The 19,671-nt window shown below is 49.6% G+C and overlaps 1 protein-coding gene across 1 annotated transcript in view; it reads left to right on the top strand.

Annotated features, from left to right (window-relative positions):
* Positions 1 to 19,671, top strand: part of LOC308071680 (uncharacterized protein) — a 133,498-nt gene that overhangs the window by 12,073 nt on the left and 101,754 nt on the right. Inside the window, exon 2 of the mRNA XM_080407480.1 lies at positions 6,763 to 6,929. Within this exon, the coding sequence (XP_080263606.1) occupies positions 6,830 to 6,929 (100 nt within the window). The 5' untranslated portion in view covers positions 6,763 to 6,829. The remainder of the gene's footprint in view (positions 1 to 6,762; positions 6,930 to 19,671) is intronic.

The raw sequence follows: 19,671 nt of genomic DNA, 5'->3' as shown, positions 1-19,671 counted from the left end.
ATGCTGTAGAAGGGGAGCACATAGCAGGAGCAATGCTCAAGGTTTGTGTTCAAGTGGGCCGTACGGTATTTTCTAACGGTGGGGTATGGGAGGCTGTGTGCCATGGCCCTTCATCACGTAGCTGGACTGAGCTGACTGCATGAGCAGGTTTGGTGAGGCTCAGGAACCTCGTTGCATATAGGCTGTGCAGGTGAGTTCATCTCAGGCACGCTCCGCTCAAGGGCAGCGTGGCAGGCATGCCTTGTGACGTGGGCAGGTGACGGCTGCGTGGGTCCTGGTTAAAACTCGGTCTGAGTAGCAGCACTACAGAGAAACCCATTTTGAAGCTCATTGAGCCTCTCTTGGTTGTCCTGGAGGTTAAATTGCTGCTGCTGCAGACAAGTGCACCCCTGCAGAGGGGTATTGTCCTCTCCTGGGCAGTCCTCTGGCAGGAGGTGTAGACCTGCACCATTGCAGCACCAAGGCTGGACCACTGAGCCCAGCTGGTCCTGACCTGGCAGTGAGCATGTCGCCACCAAGTCTGTTCCAGGACAAGGAGAACTGGCTGAAAATGCTCAGCTCCTTTTATGAATCTCCATAAAATCCCATGGGTCACAATTTTCTGCAAGTTGCATAAGTGAATTAGCCGCTTACGTCAGCGTTCCTTACTGCTTGAAAACACTTTGGCTTTTAACTTCATTGCCTCTCTCTAGAGAAAAGGCAAATGAGAGCTTCCAGCAGAGACGATGGACACTTGTGCCTTTCTTCAGAATGGTCAGGAGTGCCTAGGCTTGACCAGATGGGACATCCACGGCAGCAACAGCCTGGGAAGCAAACAAACTGTTTCCCATCACTCCGCTAGTTCGGTATTGACGGCAGACTGAGATTCAGCAGTATGTTCTCAATAGGTTTATTATAGTCAATACTTATTAACAGATGAAACGGACAAGATCTGAGCCTATTGATACTGTAAATCAATGTAGATCTGTTCACTCCCCAAAACTACAGTCTGTTCTCAGCAGAGCCACAAATCCTTAGTTAAAACTTCGGTCTTTTGCCTAGACCTGTAAACTTATTGTGGATACCTTTGCCTTGGCAGAAACAGGTCTCTTGTTAGACCTGTCGTTCCAGTACACGTGGGGAATAAGCTATCCAGCAGAAGGCACTATTTGGCTGGAAAGATTAGCATGGTGTCGTGGTTTAACCCCCGCCAGCAGCTCAGCCCCACGCAGCCACTCTCTTGCTCCCCCTCGGTGGGATGGGGAGAGGATCAGAAGGAAAAAAGTGAGAAAACTCATGAGTTGAGACAAGGACAGTTCAGCAGGTAAGTCTAAAGCTGGTGCACAAGCAAAGCAAACCCAGGAGTTCACCCAGCGCTGCCCATGGCAGGCAGGGGCTCAGCCACCCCCAGGGGAGCAGGGCTCCAGCACGTGGGACAGGGGCATGGGCAGGCAGACAGCATCGCTCCGAGCATCCCCCTTCCTCCTCCTTCCCCCAGCTTTATATGCTGAGCATGACGCCATACAGCATGGGCCAGCCCTTTGGCAGGGGGGGTCAGCTTCCCGGCGGTGCCCCCCTCCTTCCCCCAGCTCCTTGTGCCCCCCAACCCGCTCACTGGTGGGTGGGTGAGGGGCAGAAGATGCCTTGGCGCTGCGTGAGCGCTGCTCGGGGTAACGAAGGTTATCGTCCCTGTGTCACCGACACTGTTCTCAGCACAGAGCCAAGGCACAGCCCATAGTAGCTACTGTGAAGAAAATGAACTCCATCCCAGCCAAAACCAGCACACATGGTGTGGTTTATTGGAAACGCCATGCAGCAAGCCAGTACAGCTGTCACACTGCACGTTACCTGTGTTTGGGTGGGCTTGAGCTGTGCCCCTCTTGGGAGCACAACTAGCAGAACTCTGCATTCAGAGCAGTGGGAGTGTAGGACACACTGCGTCTAAATAACTTGCAACATCCTGTAATGTTACTGCACAAAAGGTCTGAGTTAATGATCCAGTTGATTTACAAGTCAACTGCATGACAATAGAAATTAATATTCACTGATGAGCCAACCTAAGAGGCCTTGAATTTTTTTTTTCTTCTCTAATGGTTTTGTGTCAAACGTGTGGGTGAGTTCATATACCTGGGTATGGATCAGAGGGTATTTGGGCATAAGTAGTATTTGATTGACTTTTGGACTATCCTGAAAAATGCAATGCAAGAAATCTTGTGTGAAACTGCCAGGTACTGTGCTGTTCTGAGAATATCTCCAAGTACCAGTGAATGAGTAGCTGGAAAAGGAGATTCTTGATCGAACTGGCTTTGTTTAGGGGGCAAAGCATCAGTTGCTGAGGCCAGATACTGCTCTCTTTTTCTTCTGATTTATACCCAGTTGAACTTGCACCATAGTAAAATCACAGTGAGAGAAAAGCTTCGGTTATTAGGGGAAGAAGGTGGCACTTTAACTGATTTGTAGTTAAAAACAGGCTTGCTGAGTGAAAGCTGCTGGCTGTGGCAAGTCCCCTCCCTGCAGCAGAAAGCTGTATGGAGGGGACTTCTGTCTAGTGTATCGGTAGTCAGAAGTGGCTACTTGAAGTCTGTGTTTAACCCAGACAACCGGAGCATCATCCACCTGCCTGGTGTGAGGGTGGGTGGTGGCTGCCTGAAAGCAGTTCCTTGACGTCTGCAAGAATGGCTTTGGACATCTCTGCTTTTATGGTTTTTCTCTTTTAGGCTGTGCTGGGCTGTGCCATGCTGAACTGACTCATGTTCATGACACAGGAACCCTGTGCTGTGCCTGAAGCAAGAGGCTGCGCAGTTCCCCATCAGCCCTGGGCTGCGCTGGGACATGAGGACCTTCAGGGATGCACCATCATTCCTGCCTCCTTGCACTGAACGAGTCTCTTTCTCAGAGAAAACAGGGAGATGAGCTCCTCTGCTCTCTTTGTTCTGCTGCTCAGCATCAGCGGGGACTGGGTGCAGATAACTTGTCAAAGGGGCACAAGATATGGAGCTCCTGGCCCTGCTTTCTGCTCTCCAAGGCCCAGTAAGGTCTGCAGCATCCCCAGGCTGTCCCTTTCCTGTAGCTTCTCTCTTGCAGAGCCAGTACTTAGCAAAACTCCTCTAATAGCCTTTATGGTCTTAACCCAATTTCCTTCAAAACTGCCATATGCTGTGAGCTTTGGGAGGGATTAAGAACATGAGAAGGCTGCTCTTTTAAATCCCATGGAAAGGAGGGAACGTGGCATTCTGAGTGCCTGCAGGCAAGCGGTACAGCAATCTCATCACTTCTGTATTGGGGCAGAAAAAAAACCTTATGCCCTTACTGAACCTAAGGCTGCCTTCTTGAGCAAGTATTTTTCCTAATCGGAGGAAATGTGAGGGAAATTTTGCCTGCTGTTTTGTTGTAATGTTGGGTGGTGCTCTGAGATGCTGCTAAGACTTGTGAAGAAACAAGACCACGTGGAAGATGGTGAACTCCAGAGAAGAACCAGATGCTGCAGAGATACTCCTACTGAGTAACCTCTTCCCTCTGTATCAGCATGAGATCTATCCCAGCTGTTAGGAAGACTTTTGCAGGGTGCTGAGCCAGCCAGGTGCTGTCTTGTGAATCGTTGTTGTGGCATGTGATGGGAGGCAATGTCTAATCTGGGAGTTAAAGCACCTGGTACTAGGGGTGGCCCTTCAGACTGGGCAAGGTGAGATAGATTTCAGGAACAACCTCTTGGCAGCTGTGCTGGGAAGCTGGTGATCCTGGAGTTAGGCTTGGAGGGTCTACACGTGGTAGGCTCAACCTTTTCAGAATCTCTAGACCAGTGCTGAAATCCACAGGCTGTCGTAGAGCAGGGCACCCTCCCTTCCAAATAGCCCAGTGGTTCACGTGTGGTGGTCCTCAGTCCAGATCAGCATGTGAGGCTCTGGTGTCTGGCACCTGGAGGGAAGTCCTGCCTGGATCTGGATTGGGAACGGTGCCCTGTGGCCCCAACGCTTCCGTATGTGTGAGAAGGAAGAGTCTGTTTCTGTAGCTATGGGTAGACTTCATGCAATGAAACTGAAGTACCAGGAGGTGGGCATTTCTCATGTATCTGTAGAGCATCTGTGCACGGTGCATAAAGAGATTAAAACTGGAAGTATTTTTTCACCTGGATCACCTGATCTTTGATCCTGTGGGTTTTGTAGCCCTGTGCAGGGGGTGTTGCATCAGAGCACTAGGGTAACGAGTGAGATGGACCCTGTCTCCTGCCTTGGAGGTCTACAATATGAGTTTATCCTGTGTTTAAAGTGCTGGAGAGTCTTTGTTGCAAGCTGTGGTTGAAGGACAAAGTACAGTGATGGAAACTATTCTGAGAAGCGGGATCCAGAGGTCAATTAGTGAATGAGCAGGGATAAGAAAATGGAGGTTGAAAAAGAGTCAAAGATATTTACAGCCTGCATGGCCTTCCTTCTCCTGGTGCTTTATTTTTAATGGCTTGCTGCTTTTACCTCTCTTTGTTTAATGAATATATTGCCGAGTTATTGGAAGCGCAAACTGCATCCAAAAGCAGGACACTCAGGGTTTATTATATTCATATAACTCAAAAACAGCCAAATTGATTTTCTCTTTCTCTTTTTTTTTTTTTTATTCCTCCTCTTCCACCTCATCTTTAAATCTCGCAGCAGGTTTAGTGGTAGTGACAGGTGTGAGACTGACAGCACTGCAGTCGGAGAAGCTGTGTTTAGGTAATGACCCCAGCCACGGGTGGGGAGAGCACCCTCTCCTTGCTTTGCCTCCAACCACCTCTCCTTGTGGCTCGGGGCAGATGCAATGTTTGGCTGCCTGCTGGGGTCTCTACTCCTGCTGGAATGCCTTGGAGAAGCTGTGCCTGTCTCTTCCATTCACTTAGCAGCACAGCTTCACGTCGGTGTGATCACCTGCTCTCGTATGACCGGAGAGTGGAGGCACAGACATCCTCAGCCATCACCACCCAGAGCCTGAACTTGCAGCTCGGCAAAGGCCGTCGGACCCGGAGCCCCTGGGGTGACTTCAGCTCCCCTTGCTGCGGGAGATGGGTAGATGAGTAGCGTGTGGGAAGAAGCATGTGTAATGGTTGCTCTGGGTGGTCTCTTTATCTGAGCATCTCCACTGTCAGGCTTAGCTCAGGTAATTCTTTCTGTGAAGTGACAGAGGGGTATATTTGGTGGCTTCTGCTCTCTTTAGTGCAGGCTGCATCAACCTGTAGGCTGCCTGCCCCCTCCTGGGGTGTTCCCCTTGCTGGTACAGGTGGACGGGGCAGGTTTTGGAGCCATGCTAGCTGCCGGAGCCTGGGACTTCGTCCTGGAGCTACCCCACCTGTCCGATGGAAGCCTAGCACCAGTGGGCTTCAGAGGCACCCCTGCCCTGTCCTCCCAGTGTGGAAACGGGGTGAAGGAGAAAAGCTGGATGGTGGGGTAGGGAGATCTCTGCTCCTGGACCCCACCCTCAGTGTGAAACAGCAAGAGGTTTTCATCTCAGCCCTGGTTAATGAGGGCATTTTGATCTACAGTTGTTGACTGCAGAAAGAGCCTCCCTGATAAAGGGGGAAGGGATGTCCTGGGGGAGAGGGTCGCTGAATATGCATGGCCCCGGGTCTCTTTGTTTAGCTGATATCTGACTATATTTATTCTTCTAGATTACACATTCTGACTGCGGAACAAAGGGCTGGCAGGAGCTGCTCTCTTGTGCTTAATAATTTGAGTGAATTTACATTTCAATGCAGCCCTGCGCCACTTCCCACCCCCCCACCCCCCCCTGGAAAGAGCAGAATTTCCCTGTTGCAGGGAGGGGGCGAAAGGAGTGGCCAGGCTGGGAGATTTATTGATATTCCCCTCTAAATTTATTCCTTGCGAATCCTGTGCGCGTGTGTGCCCACCTGCCTGATGCAGAGATATTTTCTTCCCTGCCACCCTACTCCATGACTTGCTCAGATAAGGCTGGTTGCCCCACCTCCCCGCTGAGCAGTGTGATTCATCATCAAGTAATTAACCATCGGCAGCACAGAAAGTACCTGGCTAAGCAGAAGTGTGAAAACACATCTACACCTAATGGGAACAGGACGGAAGGTTTCTAGTTTGAGTGACACCCGGGGTGCTGCAAAGTGACAAAAAGACAAGAGTTGGCTATTGCCAGGACTCCCCAACATGGTCTGGTTTCTGTGTAATGTCCTTTTCACTCTACTTTGGGGCCTGAAAGTGCAAAAAAATCATTTGCTGAGTCAGAGTTAGTCACAGGGGGGTCTAGAGGTGGCAGTTTCTCATTTGTCTCTCTGACCAGGCTTGGATCCCTGCCTGTAGCGAGTGGTTTGACCAGGGTTTGGCTCGTCTCTTGCTTCTGAGATGAATTTTCCCTGTTCTGCATCCCTAAGCTTATCGATGGGTATGATTTTGTGTCCCTGTATAGGATCCTGGGCCTTGTGTGCCTGCATGTCCTGGGTTAGCTGGCACCCAGCTCTGACTGAGCCATGGTCCTGCAGTTTAACATCCGTGCTTTGCTCCTGTCCTCCTGATGATAACCTCGCAGGGACAGGGACTTGGCACATTGATAACCCCGGCGTGCTATGCTGCATTTGGGTCTTTACCACTACGGCTCTGCATTAGCCCGTTATAACAAATGTTTGATTACAGGAACAGGCCCTTGTTGCTGTTTCTGAGGATGTCTCTCCTGGTCTGGAGCCCCTTAGGAGGCGTCTTGTGAGCCCGTGAGCACAGGACTTTGCTGAGCAGGGTTTGTGTGTTGAGGGGTGCCTCAAGGAAATGCTTTTCTCCTATTTGCTTTCCTGTCTAGTCCCACGCTGTCTCACGGTGCAAAGGGAGATGGACCCCCGCTGCTTTTGAGGCTGAAGAAGCAGGACATGATGGAAGACACAGCCTCCGGCATAGCTGAGTGCAGCAGCAGCCTCTTCCAGAAGCTTGTTACATCCATGGTGGTTGCTTTGGGCAGCCAGAGGACAGGTACTTTTGTCTTGAATAGTTTTCTCACCAACTTTTTCCTTCTTTTTGACTCTGTGTGAAGACCTGTGCATGGGAGGTGTGAGTTCTTGAGCTGAGCTGCAGAGTGCTCCCATGTGCGAGGGGACCCTGCTTCTAGCCAGCTCCAGATATGTGACTGGTGGCCTTGAATGCATTCAGTTCAGGCCTTTGTTCCACCCTGAACTGCAGAACAACTTGGAAATGGGTTTCATGGCCAGGTCTCAGCCCTCCTATGTACTCTGGGATGCGTCAGGCTCTCTGTGGATGTGCTTCCCTGTGCTGCTTGGAGCGACAGGGCTGAATTCTTGGCTCTGCAGAAAACAGTGCAATGATCCGAACTTCACCAGTGCTTATAAAGTAAAGAGCCTGTGCACGTGTGGTGCTGCTCTTTTTGCTGTTACCCTTTCTAGAGGTAGTTCTTCAGCATCAGAGAAGGCAGGATATAATGCTCAAGGAACACAGGCAGAATGAGGACCTTGTGCTGTGTCCTGCTTGAGCACAACAGAGGAAATTTCCTGCTCCGTGGAGCTTCGGTCTAAAGGGTGAAACAGTGGGTGGTTGTCAAGAATTGTCTGAAACACCTGCTGGAACAGTTAGCCGTGTTTTATTTTAATGGATAAATATATACATTCATTATTTTCCATTCGTTTTGCATTGTGTACATGCATAAATGTGGAAACATACATATGTATGTTCCATATCATACACATATACACAATCTGTAATATACATGAACACAATGCAGCATTAAATCAGGGGGTTTCGCTTCCCTTAATTACCTAATTATATTGATTTTTACGTTCTGTACATCTTGGTTTTATCTGAACTTTACAGAAGGTGTAAGCAATACACATCTTGTCACATCCCATTTTCACACTAGTGCTGTTGCTGTATGAACCATTGCTAGAAATAAAACACGACTAGAATAGTCAGCCATCTGTCTGGAAAGCACATGCGGTCCCAGATGGCAGTTTCTCTCCCGCTCGCTGGTAGCAAAGTCCTCTGTCTAAGGAACACAGCAAAAATGTGTAACAATTCAGCGGGGATATGTACAATGTGCAGCCCTCCCCCGGGCTGGGGCTGAGGGCCCTCCAGCAACGGGAGAGGAGGGAAACTTTGAGCCCAGAGTCCATCCCTGAGGGGGCCCGGTGCCCACCTCCTGCCGAGCAGAGGGATCAGCATTCAGAGCTACCCCACTCGGCTGCAGCCCCCTCTGAGCTCTATGAATGAGGTTCTTCAACCCCTTCGTTCCTATGCGTCAATATGGCTTTGCAGGGGTGCAGCGGGCAGCAGACCCAGAAGAGAGTCAGCAGGACCTTGGCAGGTGAAGCTGGAGGGAGATTAAAAGCCCGTCAGCTGTTCTCTCCGGCCTTCCAGGACCATTCATGGGAGAAATGACTGCTGCAGAGCTGGGTGCTAGGTTTACAGACAGCTTGGCCACCAAGAGCTGACACTTGCCAACCTCAGTGGCTCTCAAACTACCTCCCTCAGCCAGGGAGTCGCTCTGTGTCATTCAGGACAGTTACATGTGGCGTTGTTGCCTGCCTTTAGTTTTGCCACTTGTGAAAAGACAGCACGAGAATGTCTTTCCTACCAAGAGAGGTGAACGAGTGATGAAGCACCTCTAGTTAGCAAAGCATGGTCATTCCTGCTGGAAATGGGTGGCTTTCGCTGATCAAAACGAGCAGGAAAAGCCCAAGAATGTGAAAATCACCAAAGCCGGGGAGTGACTAGGTGAGAACGCAGCTTAATTATCCTTTGAACTCTTTGCCTCTTCATGCAGTTTTGAATCTGGCCTGCGGGAGGGATGAAGGATAACTGAACAGGTTTCTACAGAACTGAGGAATACGGAAGAAATCATCACACAAGGAATGACAGCACTCTGTGCCGTTGGGAGAGGCACCCAAAGCCACCGGCCCCTTGGCTGTGCTTTCGCTCTTGCCTTCAGAAATGCTGAACAGTGGTCCTGAGTTGCCTTATCTCCTGATCATTTTGTTTTGCAAAAACATCTCCTTTGTGGGTTTCATTTTTCTGGAATGTCTTTCAAACCTGTCTCCATTCCCAGAAAAGTCTTAGCACAGTCTACTGTTTTTTTTTTTTTTTTTTTTTTTAACCTCCTGATACCTGTCCCCATCTGCTGTTTTTTCCTGGGGAGACTCACGGATGTGGTGTTGTACTGCAGAGGTTGGCACGAGCCCTTTGGTACAGGGGGGAAGCTGCTTGCTGTCTCCTGAAGGTTTCGGAGCTCAGAAGAGTTTTGCTTCAAAACCTGTCCTCTGCTGGGGGTGTTGAGATCAACCAGCTGTTTGCTCTCGTTGCTGAGCAAATGTCACTTTTTTTGACACTTCTGAGCACTGTCACCGTGGTGGTACAGAATGATGGTGTGTGTACAGGAGGTGTTGCGAGTCGTGTGGCCCTCTATTGCCGTGCTTGCCTCCACAGAGCCTTTGTGGGACCACCAGAGATGCCCACCCCATGCAGCTGCAGAAGACTGCAGCCTCCAGAGCAGCCGGTTCCCAGTTGTGCCCTTTGCACTCCCACCGTTGGGAGGAAAGGCAGAGTGCATCGGGAGAAGGTCCTGCTGAGATGTTGCAAAGGGTCAGATTGTTTTGGAGGCAGGAGAAAGACAACTGCTCCTCTCTCCCTCTTGGAAACAGCTTTGCCTTGGCCCAGCTTTTGCAAAACGGAATTAGAAAGCCTTGCTGAGCATCGGGAGCTGGCAGGAGCGATCACTCGGCCAATTCATCATAACGGGAGCCTGGTATCTAATAAGCAGGTAATAAATGCACCAAGTGTCCACCTTTAACTTGCCTGCCTGCCTCCCTGCAGAGGCAGACCCTGGGCTGCAGCTGCTGATGAGATGTCCCCCTGCCTGATAAGCAGATGATGTTGGACCTGCTGGAGTGATAGCTGTCCTGGCCACGGGCATGGCAGGGGAGGGCAGGAGCTCCCCAGGGCAAGGTGCGGGGTGGGGGAAGCAGGTTAAGGCATGAAAGCCTCATCTTATGTAAATCAGCCCTGGAGGCAGCGAGGCCTGTCTGATTTCTACAAGTCACGCAGCAGGTTGTGATGGGGAATGGGTAGGGTTTCACTTTGTCATGGAAAAACTTCACCTCTTTGGTTGAGGTGCTAAAATTGTGTTCTTTCCAGTTTTCCTTTCGAGGGTTTGCGGTGATGGACAAAGGATGGCTGGAGGGAGAGTCTTAGGAAATGTAAGAGGATGTCGAGTAGAGAAACATAGGGTGATGCTCCCCCTGCTCTGAGAAGACAGCTGTGGAACCAGGAGGACCTGGGCACAGGCGTGGGGTCAGAGAAGCTCGAGGGAGGTCTGTGTGGCAGGGAATTGGCCATCCCACCTCCCCTGCTGTGCCGCAGTGGGTGGCTGTTCTTGCTGGGCGATGTGGGTGGGGAGAGGTGATCCTGGAGAAGGTGACAAGTTCAGAGGAGCAGATCCTAACCTCGGGGAAGTGCAGATCTCAAGTGGCAGTCACTGGGGATGTGTGGACTTACAAGGGCCTTTGATGGCATCAGGCAGCCGTCAGGGACCGGGCCACCAGAGCAATCTCAGTCGTGGGACTGGAAATGATCCTGGCTGGAGGAGAATGCAGGAAGAGCTGGGGAACGAGGACCCCTTCACATCCTTAAAGTGAGAAGGACCTGCCAGGACATAAACCTTGGGACCACCACCTGTGATTGACAGCTCCTTGTGCTGTCAATCTTCTATCCTTGCTGGGGCTCTTCCCAGAGCACCCACCAGCAGATGGGGGATGCTGCTCTCTCCAGTCTCTGCTGATCCTGCTGGTCCAGGCTCCGAGCAGCTGCTGGCAAGGAGGTCATTATTGCAGGGCCCCACTCGGCAAAGCAGAGAAACCTGTCCCTATTTGTCACCGCGTGTCGGGGCCTTGGAGGTGAATCAGATGCACTGTATTAATAGATCTAATCATCGCAAGCCTTGGTCGTGCTGTATGTAGCAATCTGTTTCCTGGCTGACAGCGTGTTTGCTGCTGGCAGGAGGGAGAGACGGAGGAAGAAGCATCGCCCGTCCGCAGCTCCGCGGGGCAGGACCTTGAGCGTGGCTGAGCGGAGTTTCTTTTTGTGTGTTGGATGGGCGAGATCCTGGTCTCGTGGTCGCTGATGGCAAATCTAACAGGAGCGGATTGCAGGCAGGCAGACTTTGGTTTTTGGAGAACTTCCCATACTTTCAGGACAGGGGTTTCCCTTCTTTCCTGGGTATCCTCGAAGAAGAGGGTCTGCTTCTCCTTTTAGCTTGCTTGGCAGCCCCTTCTCTGGTGTTTGCTCGGTCTAGTAGTTGGTGCTGCTGATGGCTGATGTTTCAGACTTGCCTGAGATCAATAGGAGAGTACTCGCTAGCATCATATTAATTGAGTCTTATGCTGAGAGCCCTTGTGCTATTGATTATAACAGTAACTTCAGCTGGAATTTGGGAAGCACTTACTTGAAGTCTAAAAAATGAGAAGAAAGCAGAACACTGGGTGATTGGATTGACTTTATTTCCAGCGGATTACACTGTAATAATTGCGTATGTCCAGTCTGCTTTCATTACTTGTCCCTCTAATAAAAGTACCGGGAATGCTTTCAAATTTCAATATGCAGGATTACAGGGCTTGCTTGGAGCAAGCACCAGACTACGCTGGTCAGGAGCAATATGAGAGACTTTATCTTAATAACTGGCAGAAGTTACCCACTCACCCTGCTGTCTGCCCCATTCGCATCCTTTTCTTTGCTTTCCTTCCTCTAAAAAAAGGAAACAAAAATGCCAATTACTGACTGAGAACATGAATTTTTCATTGACCTCCTGCAATTCCCCACAAAGCTGAGGAGCCGGGAAGGTAATAAAATGAGATTTCTTCAAAGAACAAACGAATGAGAGAAGATGACTGCCTGAACCAAAACCCCGGTGAGATGAGGGCATTGTCAGGGGCCTGTCTTTAGGGTGAGGGAAAGACAGAGATGCTCTGGGGTCAGGAAGGACAAGAAGGGGTGGCTGGAGGCTCATTGCACATCTTTGCTTTTCCTTACACCCAGGGGTAGCCCTCTCCCTAAGCAACTGCTGAGACTATTGGATGGTGTGGGATGCCCTGAGGGTTGGGGCAACCTTAGCATGGGTGTGCAGGGCTGTTCTGGTGTGGGTTTTTTTGGTGGGTTTTGTGTTGTGGGTGGTTTTTTTTTGTTTTGTTTTCCTGATGTACAGCCTTCTGCTGTCACTCTTGGTGCAGGGCGAAGTATCCTGAATGCACCCAGGCTGAGGGTGCTTTGGCTGTGGAATGTCTTGGCTTGTTTTGCAGAGCTCTTTGCAGAGGGGCCCTGCTTGCTCATGGCCCCAGGCTTGCTGGGGTCTTGCCACCACGCTGGTGTTTTCTAGGACTTTTGTTGTTTTTAATATGCTGCTTTGAAATAACCCAGCAAAACCTGTTCTCAAACTCATTTATTATTTTTTTATAAAAGCTCCCCCCCCCCCCCCCCTTTTTTTTAAAGATGCTGTCAAATTGCACTTCTTAAGATTCATGGTGGATCTCCTCTGCCTGACTCTATTACCCAATTTAAATACACAACAGCAAGAGGGGTTGAATGCCACTATGTTAACACAGTGCCAGAGACCTCTGTGAGGTTGTTTGTTAAAAGCAAATTGTACCTGTTAAGGGGCTGGGAAAGGGGAGCACAGCTGCTGTTAACTGCTTTACCAAATTGACTCTGACTCATTCATTTCAAATGAAAATTGAAATGCTTTTGACTTCTTCTTTTTCTTCTTTTTTTTCATCCTTCCAGTGGCAAATTTGCTTTACTTAACGCTAAGTGGGGATCATTTCTTGTGATTACTGAAAAATGCATCATAACTTTTGATTACGCTGCTATTAAGGATGCAGAATGGCAATTGCTGCTGCTTGCAGAGAGGGAGAGAGAGGAAAGGCGGCTGGAAGAGCGGGTGTAACCCTTTGCTGTGCCGAGCACTGTGGAGGAGGTGTAACTGCTGTTGGTCTGGGGCTGCAGGCTGCCGGGGCAGGACCTGGGGGCTGAATTCAGGCTGGATGCAAGTGAGTGTGAACGCAGGTGACCTCAGAGGGATGCAGTGAGGGCTGGAGCACACGGACCTGCCACCGCTTCCCAGAAGTTTGCCTCTTGCAGGGGCTAATGCTTTTTTCTTTAAATGGAAACACCTTGGGAAGATGGGCTGTTGTTTGAAAGATTGGAACGTTTTGGGGGATGGAAAGGGAATACCCCTAGCAGCAAAATAAAGGACACGCATCCCAGGGTTGTACAGACGCTTCAGTGGGATGGAAGTTTCTGGCAGGGAGATTTGGATTTACAGTGGGGGAATGGGGAGAACTATGTAGACAGCTTGGGAGATGCAGCAGGAGAGGGATTGTGGAGTGCTCAAGGGCATTGTCTACAGTTCTGGGGAAACTAAGGCAGGGAAATGAAGGTGGGAGGGTGTATTGCTTGACACTGTATTGTTTTTCATGCAGGGGTTTCTTGTGTTTAGGGAGCACCTGCCGTGCCATAGGGAACACCTGCCCTCCCACGTATGCAGAGATCCTCAGGGGCTGAGTGGAGCACAGGGAGATGATGGAGTATCTGAAATGCTGTGTGTTGGAACCGGTCAGCCCTGCTCCTGGGGCAGCTGGGCTGCAGAGCGGCAGCAAAGGTCGACGTTGGTGAAGCTGATGAGCATACTGGCAGTAATACCCACTTGGATAGCGGAAAATGCTCTGGGCCACTGCAGAGAGCCCTTTCCTGGTGTGGGAAAGGTGTAATCAGTGTTTGACTCCTGCAGCTCGGCATGGTGGGCTATAAACAGAGCATGCGTGGACTGGTGTAAACCTGTGCATGTCTCACACGCCAGAGGGTTGGAGCAATTACCTGGCTACTTGGGAGCTGTGGAAGGGAGGGGAGGCACTGGCTCTGCACTGTCAGCCTACAGACGGCTCACCAGAGGGGCCACCAGGACCGAGGCAGGGAGTTTCGGTGGCTGGTCACTTTGACATTTGCTCCTTTGCAGCCCCCTTTTTCCAAGGGGTCTGGCTTCACTGTTTTTACTGCCCCTTTTGTAGCTCTCCCAGGGCACCAGCAGCCCTCTGTGGCTGCTTTAGCCTTGTTTTTCCACTAGGCACTACATTTCCCAGAGTCCCTGCTCTTAAAGCACTGAAGTGCTGTAGCAGGCAGTGCCGAGCTGCCTCTGATGAGACCGAACAAGAACGAAGTGTTGGAAGTCATGCTGCACAGACGAGTAGCCATAGCAGACATTTACAATGGGTTGGGAAGATGAGGCTCCCTTAAGAATAAGGGAAGGAACCCTTTCTTTCTACTGCAGTCCTCGTTGCTCTGGAGGATGCCGTGGCCAGCTGCAAACAGCTGGTTCTGTCTTACGTCTTGTTGTTAGAGAGGCCAGGCTGAGTTGCCAGGGCTGTGTTTGTAAGTGAGGGCTGTGAGGCTCTCGGCATACTCAGGCTGGGGGTTCTGCCCTGGCTGTGCTTTGCGAATGCCTTGAGGCTGGCAAAGTTAGGTTTGAGGACGGAAATGTGTGGAATGGCTGCATGAGGAGATCAGCCTGCAAAGGAAGAAATGTAACTGCTACTAGTATTGACGAGACGGTGCCCTCCACGGAGAATTATGATTTCTGCGTTGTTTTCTTCCTTCTTTCTGCGCACCAGACTGAGCTAGGCAGCAGTGTAGACTTGGCTGGTCCATCCAGTGGAATCTGGTTATGGGAAGGAGCCTGCTCAGAAAGCACTGGCAGCTGTCTGGGCTGGGTTTCTTGGCTAGAGAGCTCTCCAGGGACCGTACCTTTACCAGCTCACCATTAAGCCCATTCCCAGCTGGAGGGGACCTAAACCAGTCCTCGCAGCCCACCCACCTCTAAGATAGACAAGTAGGGGTTGGCTTTGTCTTGGGAGAACAGGGATCCTCGCGGCCAGAGGCAATGTGCCGAAATTCAACTGGTCTCAGGTTCCCAAAATACATACATGCCTGCATATTTATAGATATACATATATATGTGTGTGTGTATATATATAAAATACATGTATATATTTTTTTGCTGGCAGCTGAGATAAAAGGGATATAATGAAAATGTAAACGAAAAACTTTACACCAGGCATGGCCTGACAGAGGGAAGATTGATATCCCATGATGCTTTGTCTTGATGAGACAATGAAAAATAACCACCACGGCAGCTGTGTCAATATCAGACTTGGTAATGCACCACTAGCTGTGGGTTTTTATTTAATCCGCTTTGCTTTAAGATGATAACGGTTGTTACTTTTCAATGCCTGTCTGTCAGCACCCTGGCATTGCAATATTCCTCCGCAGCTTTGCGAGCGGGTTTCATTTATTTTAAAATACCATTTCACACACTGCTGACTTTTAACAGTGTTCCATGTGAGTTTGGGAGATTGAATAGTGACAGAAACAACACTTTTTATGAGAATACAGAATATTAAAAATGGGGCACAATATACAGATGGCAGTTTTCACTACAGCTTGTTTTTTTCCCCCCAACCTGCTTCTGCTACTCAGCTTCCCACTGAATGCATTTGTAGTAACACCATAAATGTCACTTTCGCTGACTGCCTTTTGGCATTTTATTTAAATGGGAATTCGGCTCTTGATGCTGCCGCCACTGCATTGAGCTCGTGTTTTGCAGGAGTGCCACTGTGCACGGTCCTCTTGTATCCAGGGCACTTGTGATCAGCTCTGATCTGGGGGCTGCCAAAATAGCAACCCCAGCTGTGGCAGAGCGATGCTGTGTGCATCTGTGTGTACACACCTGTGTATCTCTCTGCGGGAGGACTGGGAAGGTCACTGAAAGCCATCCAAGAGTGGTTTCTACTCCGTGAAATACTTTTTCTTTCTGCTTGGCTTCTCAAAGACCCACATCTTGCCAGCAAAATCATTTGCTGCTGTGATGGCACCGAGAGGCAGATGATATCTGGAGTTAGTAACTCTTGATTTTTTTTAACTCCTGGGGCTCTTTTGGCTGCTTTCTGTCTAAAATCTGGCTGCTCGCTTTAGCTCAGTTGCTGTGGTGTTGAAGGAGCCCTGTCCCCTCCAGGCTTCCTGAGACAAATAAGAGGAAAAGCTTCCTACGAGGTGATGCAATCACACGACGCGTACTTTGTGGGCCTGGCTGGGGCTCCTACAGCCGCATAGATCTCAAAAGTCTCAAAGCTTAGACTATGAAGAACCACAACAGGTGATGGTCCTTGCAGTCCTGATCTGTGTCCCATCACAGGGCTGGAGACAGCTGCTGGTCTGCAGGTGCTTTCCTGCGGGACCATATAGACTGAAAAGCAACAGGGAAGGGGGTGAACTGAAGACTTGCTTTGATTTGCTGTCCAAAACACTTGTGTCTTGGTGTCTTGGGACAGCTGGAGATGACCAGTGACCTTCTGAAGCATTCCTCCTGGTTGGGAACAGACAATAGTTTTGCTGGCTTTTACCCCATCATGGCCCCTGAGGAAAGAGTGTGAACTGCTGCTTGTGTCCTGGCTGCCATCGCTCATCTTGCTGCCCGAAGCAGCTCTGCTCCCTCGCGTTCCTGCGTGCTAGCTTGTTGGGCTGTGACCCTGAAAATGCAGGAGGACCCTACGCCCGGTGCTGTGTGTATCCCCTGTCGACACATAATTCCTTCAGCATGGGGAGGAAAAGCTGGTGCAAGCCTTTTCCTTGTATTTCTTGCCCCTGTTCCCGTCCAACAGCCCTATCGATAGTTCCCTCTCGGTGATAACTCGCTGTCCTCTCTAAACACAGCTGTGGGAGGGGTGGGTTGCGATCCTGTCTTCAGCTTCGAATTCCACAAGATGCCAAAGTGTTTCTGAGGACATGTAGTTGCCTGGTTCCCCCTGTTCTTTGCATACCTTTCGAATGTCTAAGCCTCTGCACATCCACATCTAGGCTGGAAGGGTTTGACTGAGTTGTAGGGGCTGGTTGTGGCAGAGCCAGGAATCCTGCAGCCCCAGGGACAGAAGAAATATTTTTGTTTGAAAATGGAAATATTTATTTTACTTAACATGGGAAAGAAGATTATCTAGATATTGTTGGGGGTCTTTATTTGTCATTTTGAGGCGATGGCTGGTTACAGGGAAGTATTTCTTTGTTTTCTAACTGTGTACCCTGTAGAGGTCCTTGACATCACCAAATGCTTCATAAAGTTCTTTTAGTGTTTGGGAAAATGACAGATGTAGGATTATTACTTTCATCTCTGTAAAATGCTTTTGTTTTAATCTTTCAGCTGGAGGTTCATTGTACAGGTATACAAGGACATTATATATATAAAATACACACACACGCATATATATATATAAAATGACCTGAAACAATATTGTTCCACCCTCCCTGTAATATTTTTGCTGTTACAGATGCTGTTACTGCAGGACTAAGCACACCTGCATACCTTGAACCCTTCTGGGAGGCTGGAAATTTGTCCTTTTCTATCCTACTGGGACAAAGCTGCTATTTCTGGCTTTGTAGGTTGCAATGGCATCAGACTCACAAGTGGTGATATTTTAATGTACATAAAGCTGTTTTCCAGTGCAGGCTGAATCTTCTCTCCTCTTGGCCCCAAGGGAGCGCATAGCAGGGGGTGGGAGGAGCAGGATGAGCCATTACTGAACAGGGTGACTTTTTAAAGAAAATGTGAGCTGTTTGAAACTGCTCCTACATGTGCAATGTTCCAGGCAATCCTGGGAGATGGATGATCAGTGAGAGTGCAGGTGAGGCAGGCAGAGGCACAGGAGAAAATGTTGCTTTTGTGTCTCTGTCCCAACAAGAATAATTTCCACATAAATAGCACCAATCTGTTATTTAACACTTAAATCATTGGAGTATCCATTGGCACAGAGCTCTTTTTGTGCTGGGTGCTCTGCAAATATAGAAGTGTGCGCATGGGGAAGTATGGAGATGTTTTATGGCTCCTGTTTTAGGGCAAGGAGATGGTGCAGGTGACCTCTTCAGAGCCCTTACACCCCATTATCTATTCATCATCTGTTATAACTCTTCCTTGTTGCACAAAGTTTATCCTACGTTTCATCAGGCAGGAGCCTGGTGCACACAAATCACATCTATGGTCTGGTTTCCTAGAGTTAACTTAGGGAAGCTAAACTTTTCCTCCCAGTGTCTAGGTGAAAATCACTCGGCTACGCTTGTGTGTGCTTTGGGTTGTGTAAGTCAATAGTCATGCTCTATTTTGCATGATCCATCAGGAAAAAGAAGTACCATCCCTTTAGCCTGATCCTTTCTGGGCTCTTTGACATGAGGCAAGATGGATAACAAGGCAGCAGTTGTGTAATGAAGACTGTTTTCCAGCTCTGCATGTTTTGGCCCTACACTAGCATTTCCGAAAAAAGTTGCTTTCCTGTTTCCCGGTGCTAAGGTGTTTGCATAGTGCAATTAGTTGCCAGTGTTAATTCAGTGGTTCCCCAGCCTTACCTGGCATGGCTCTGCCAGGGGGTATCGCTGAACTTCAGCGTGCCGTGGGTAGTGTACGACTGGCCCCTCGCAGCTCCTTGAACAAGCAGAATGGATTAATTAGTCTGAGATAAAGAAGGGAGGTTCCTTAACATCCCCCTCCCTCTAAATGTTTGTTTTCTGTGGGTCAGAGCAGCGACACTTCATGTGAGACAAATGGGGAAGTGTGCGGGGTAAGGGGATGCTGTTGAGGCTGGGTGAGTTATAGTGACGTGGGAATCGCGGGTCACATGTGTGTCTCGGCTGTGCACCGAAGGAATGTGTCTTTCTAGTGATGGACGGCATGCCTCATGCACCCTGGAAACCTGTCTCTTAGCTCCTAGTGTGGCGGTTTTTGAGCATCAGGGAAGCAGGAGGAGCACTGGACAACAGGATTTTCTGGGACTGAGTGGAAAGGATGCTAAGGCACCTCCCAGTTTAAGCTCTCTCCATCGGTAGGTGCAGCTTACCTGTGTGAGGGGGTTATAATGGCTGTATTTTTGCAGATGAACACAGTTTTGCTTTCACGCAAAGGCCCTATTTCATCTCTGAGGGTGCTTGTGCTCCTTGAAGGAGCCGTGGCAAATGGCAAAGGAGTTTGTCCCTTTTGCGTTATTTCTTCAACAGGAGGCAGGCTTTTTTATTTTATTTTATTTTTTTTTTTTTGCACAGAACTATTTGTGCTAGGGTGATAGGTTGGGGTTTTTGGAAGTGGGGCTCTGCATGCATTTCTGTGTGAGCTGCTGGGTTTGTGGGGACAGGGTGACCCTGACAAGCTTCGCTAGGCACTGCCTTGCACCTCTCTGACAAACATCGTGCCTCAGGCGGTTTTCTGGCTGCCTGGCTACTTCTGCTTATCCATTCCAGCCCCTTTGGCATATAGAGTCCCATGAGGGGTTATTTTCCACAAATACAGTCTGAGACCATTTAGAGGTCCCAAGGCACCTAGTGACAGAGTCTGCCTGGGTGGCAGCACCAGGGATAGCCAAGCTCTGTATAGAAGAGCCGGCTGCCTTCCCGATATGCAGCTGCACTGATGGACTCTGGCTTTTGGGGGGGTGCAGGTTGATGGTGGTGGTGATCAGAGGGTGTTTGAACTTTGTGGTGTTTCTCTTTTCTCTCCAACAGAATCTGCTCAGGTGCACCTCCCGAGTCCATTCACCACTTCTAAGGATGTAGGTTTATGTTTTCACCAAGTGGGAGGAAGGACTTGCTTCTGAACAGTGTTTGTAGTGTCGGCATAGCGCTCCTGTGTTTCGTG

The sequence above is a fragment of the Falco punctatus genome (assembly GCF_963210335.1).
Source record: "Falco punctatus genome assembly, chromosome: 11".
Lineage (NCBI taxonomy): Eukaryota > Metazoa > Chordata > Aves > Falconiformes > Falconidae > Falco > Falco punctatus.
The sequence above is the reverse complement of the archived record's forward strand: the minus strand, read 5'-3'. Positions and strand labels throughout refer to the sequence as shown.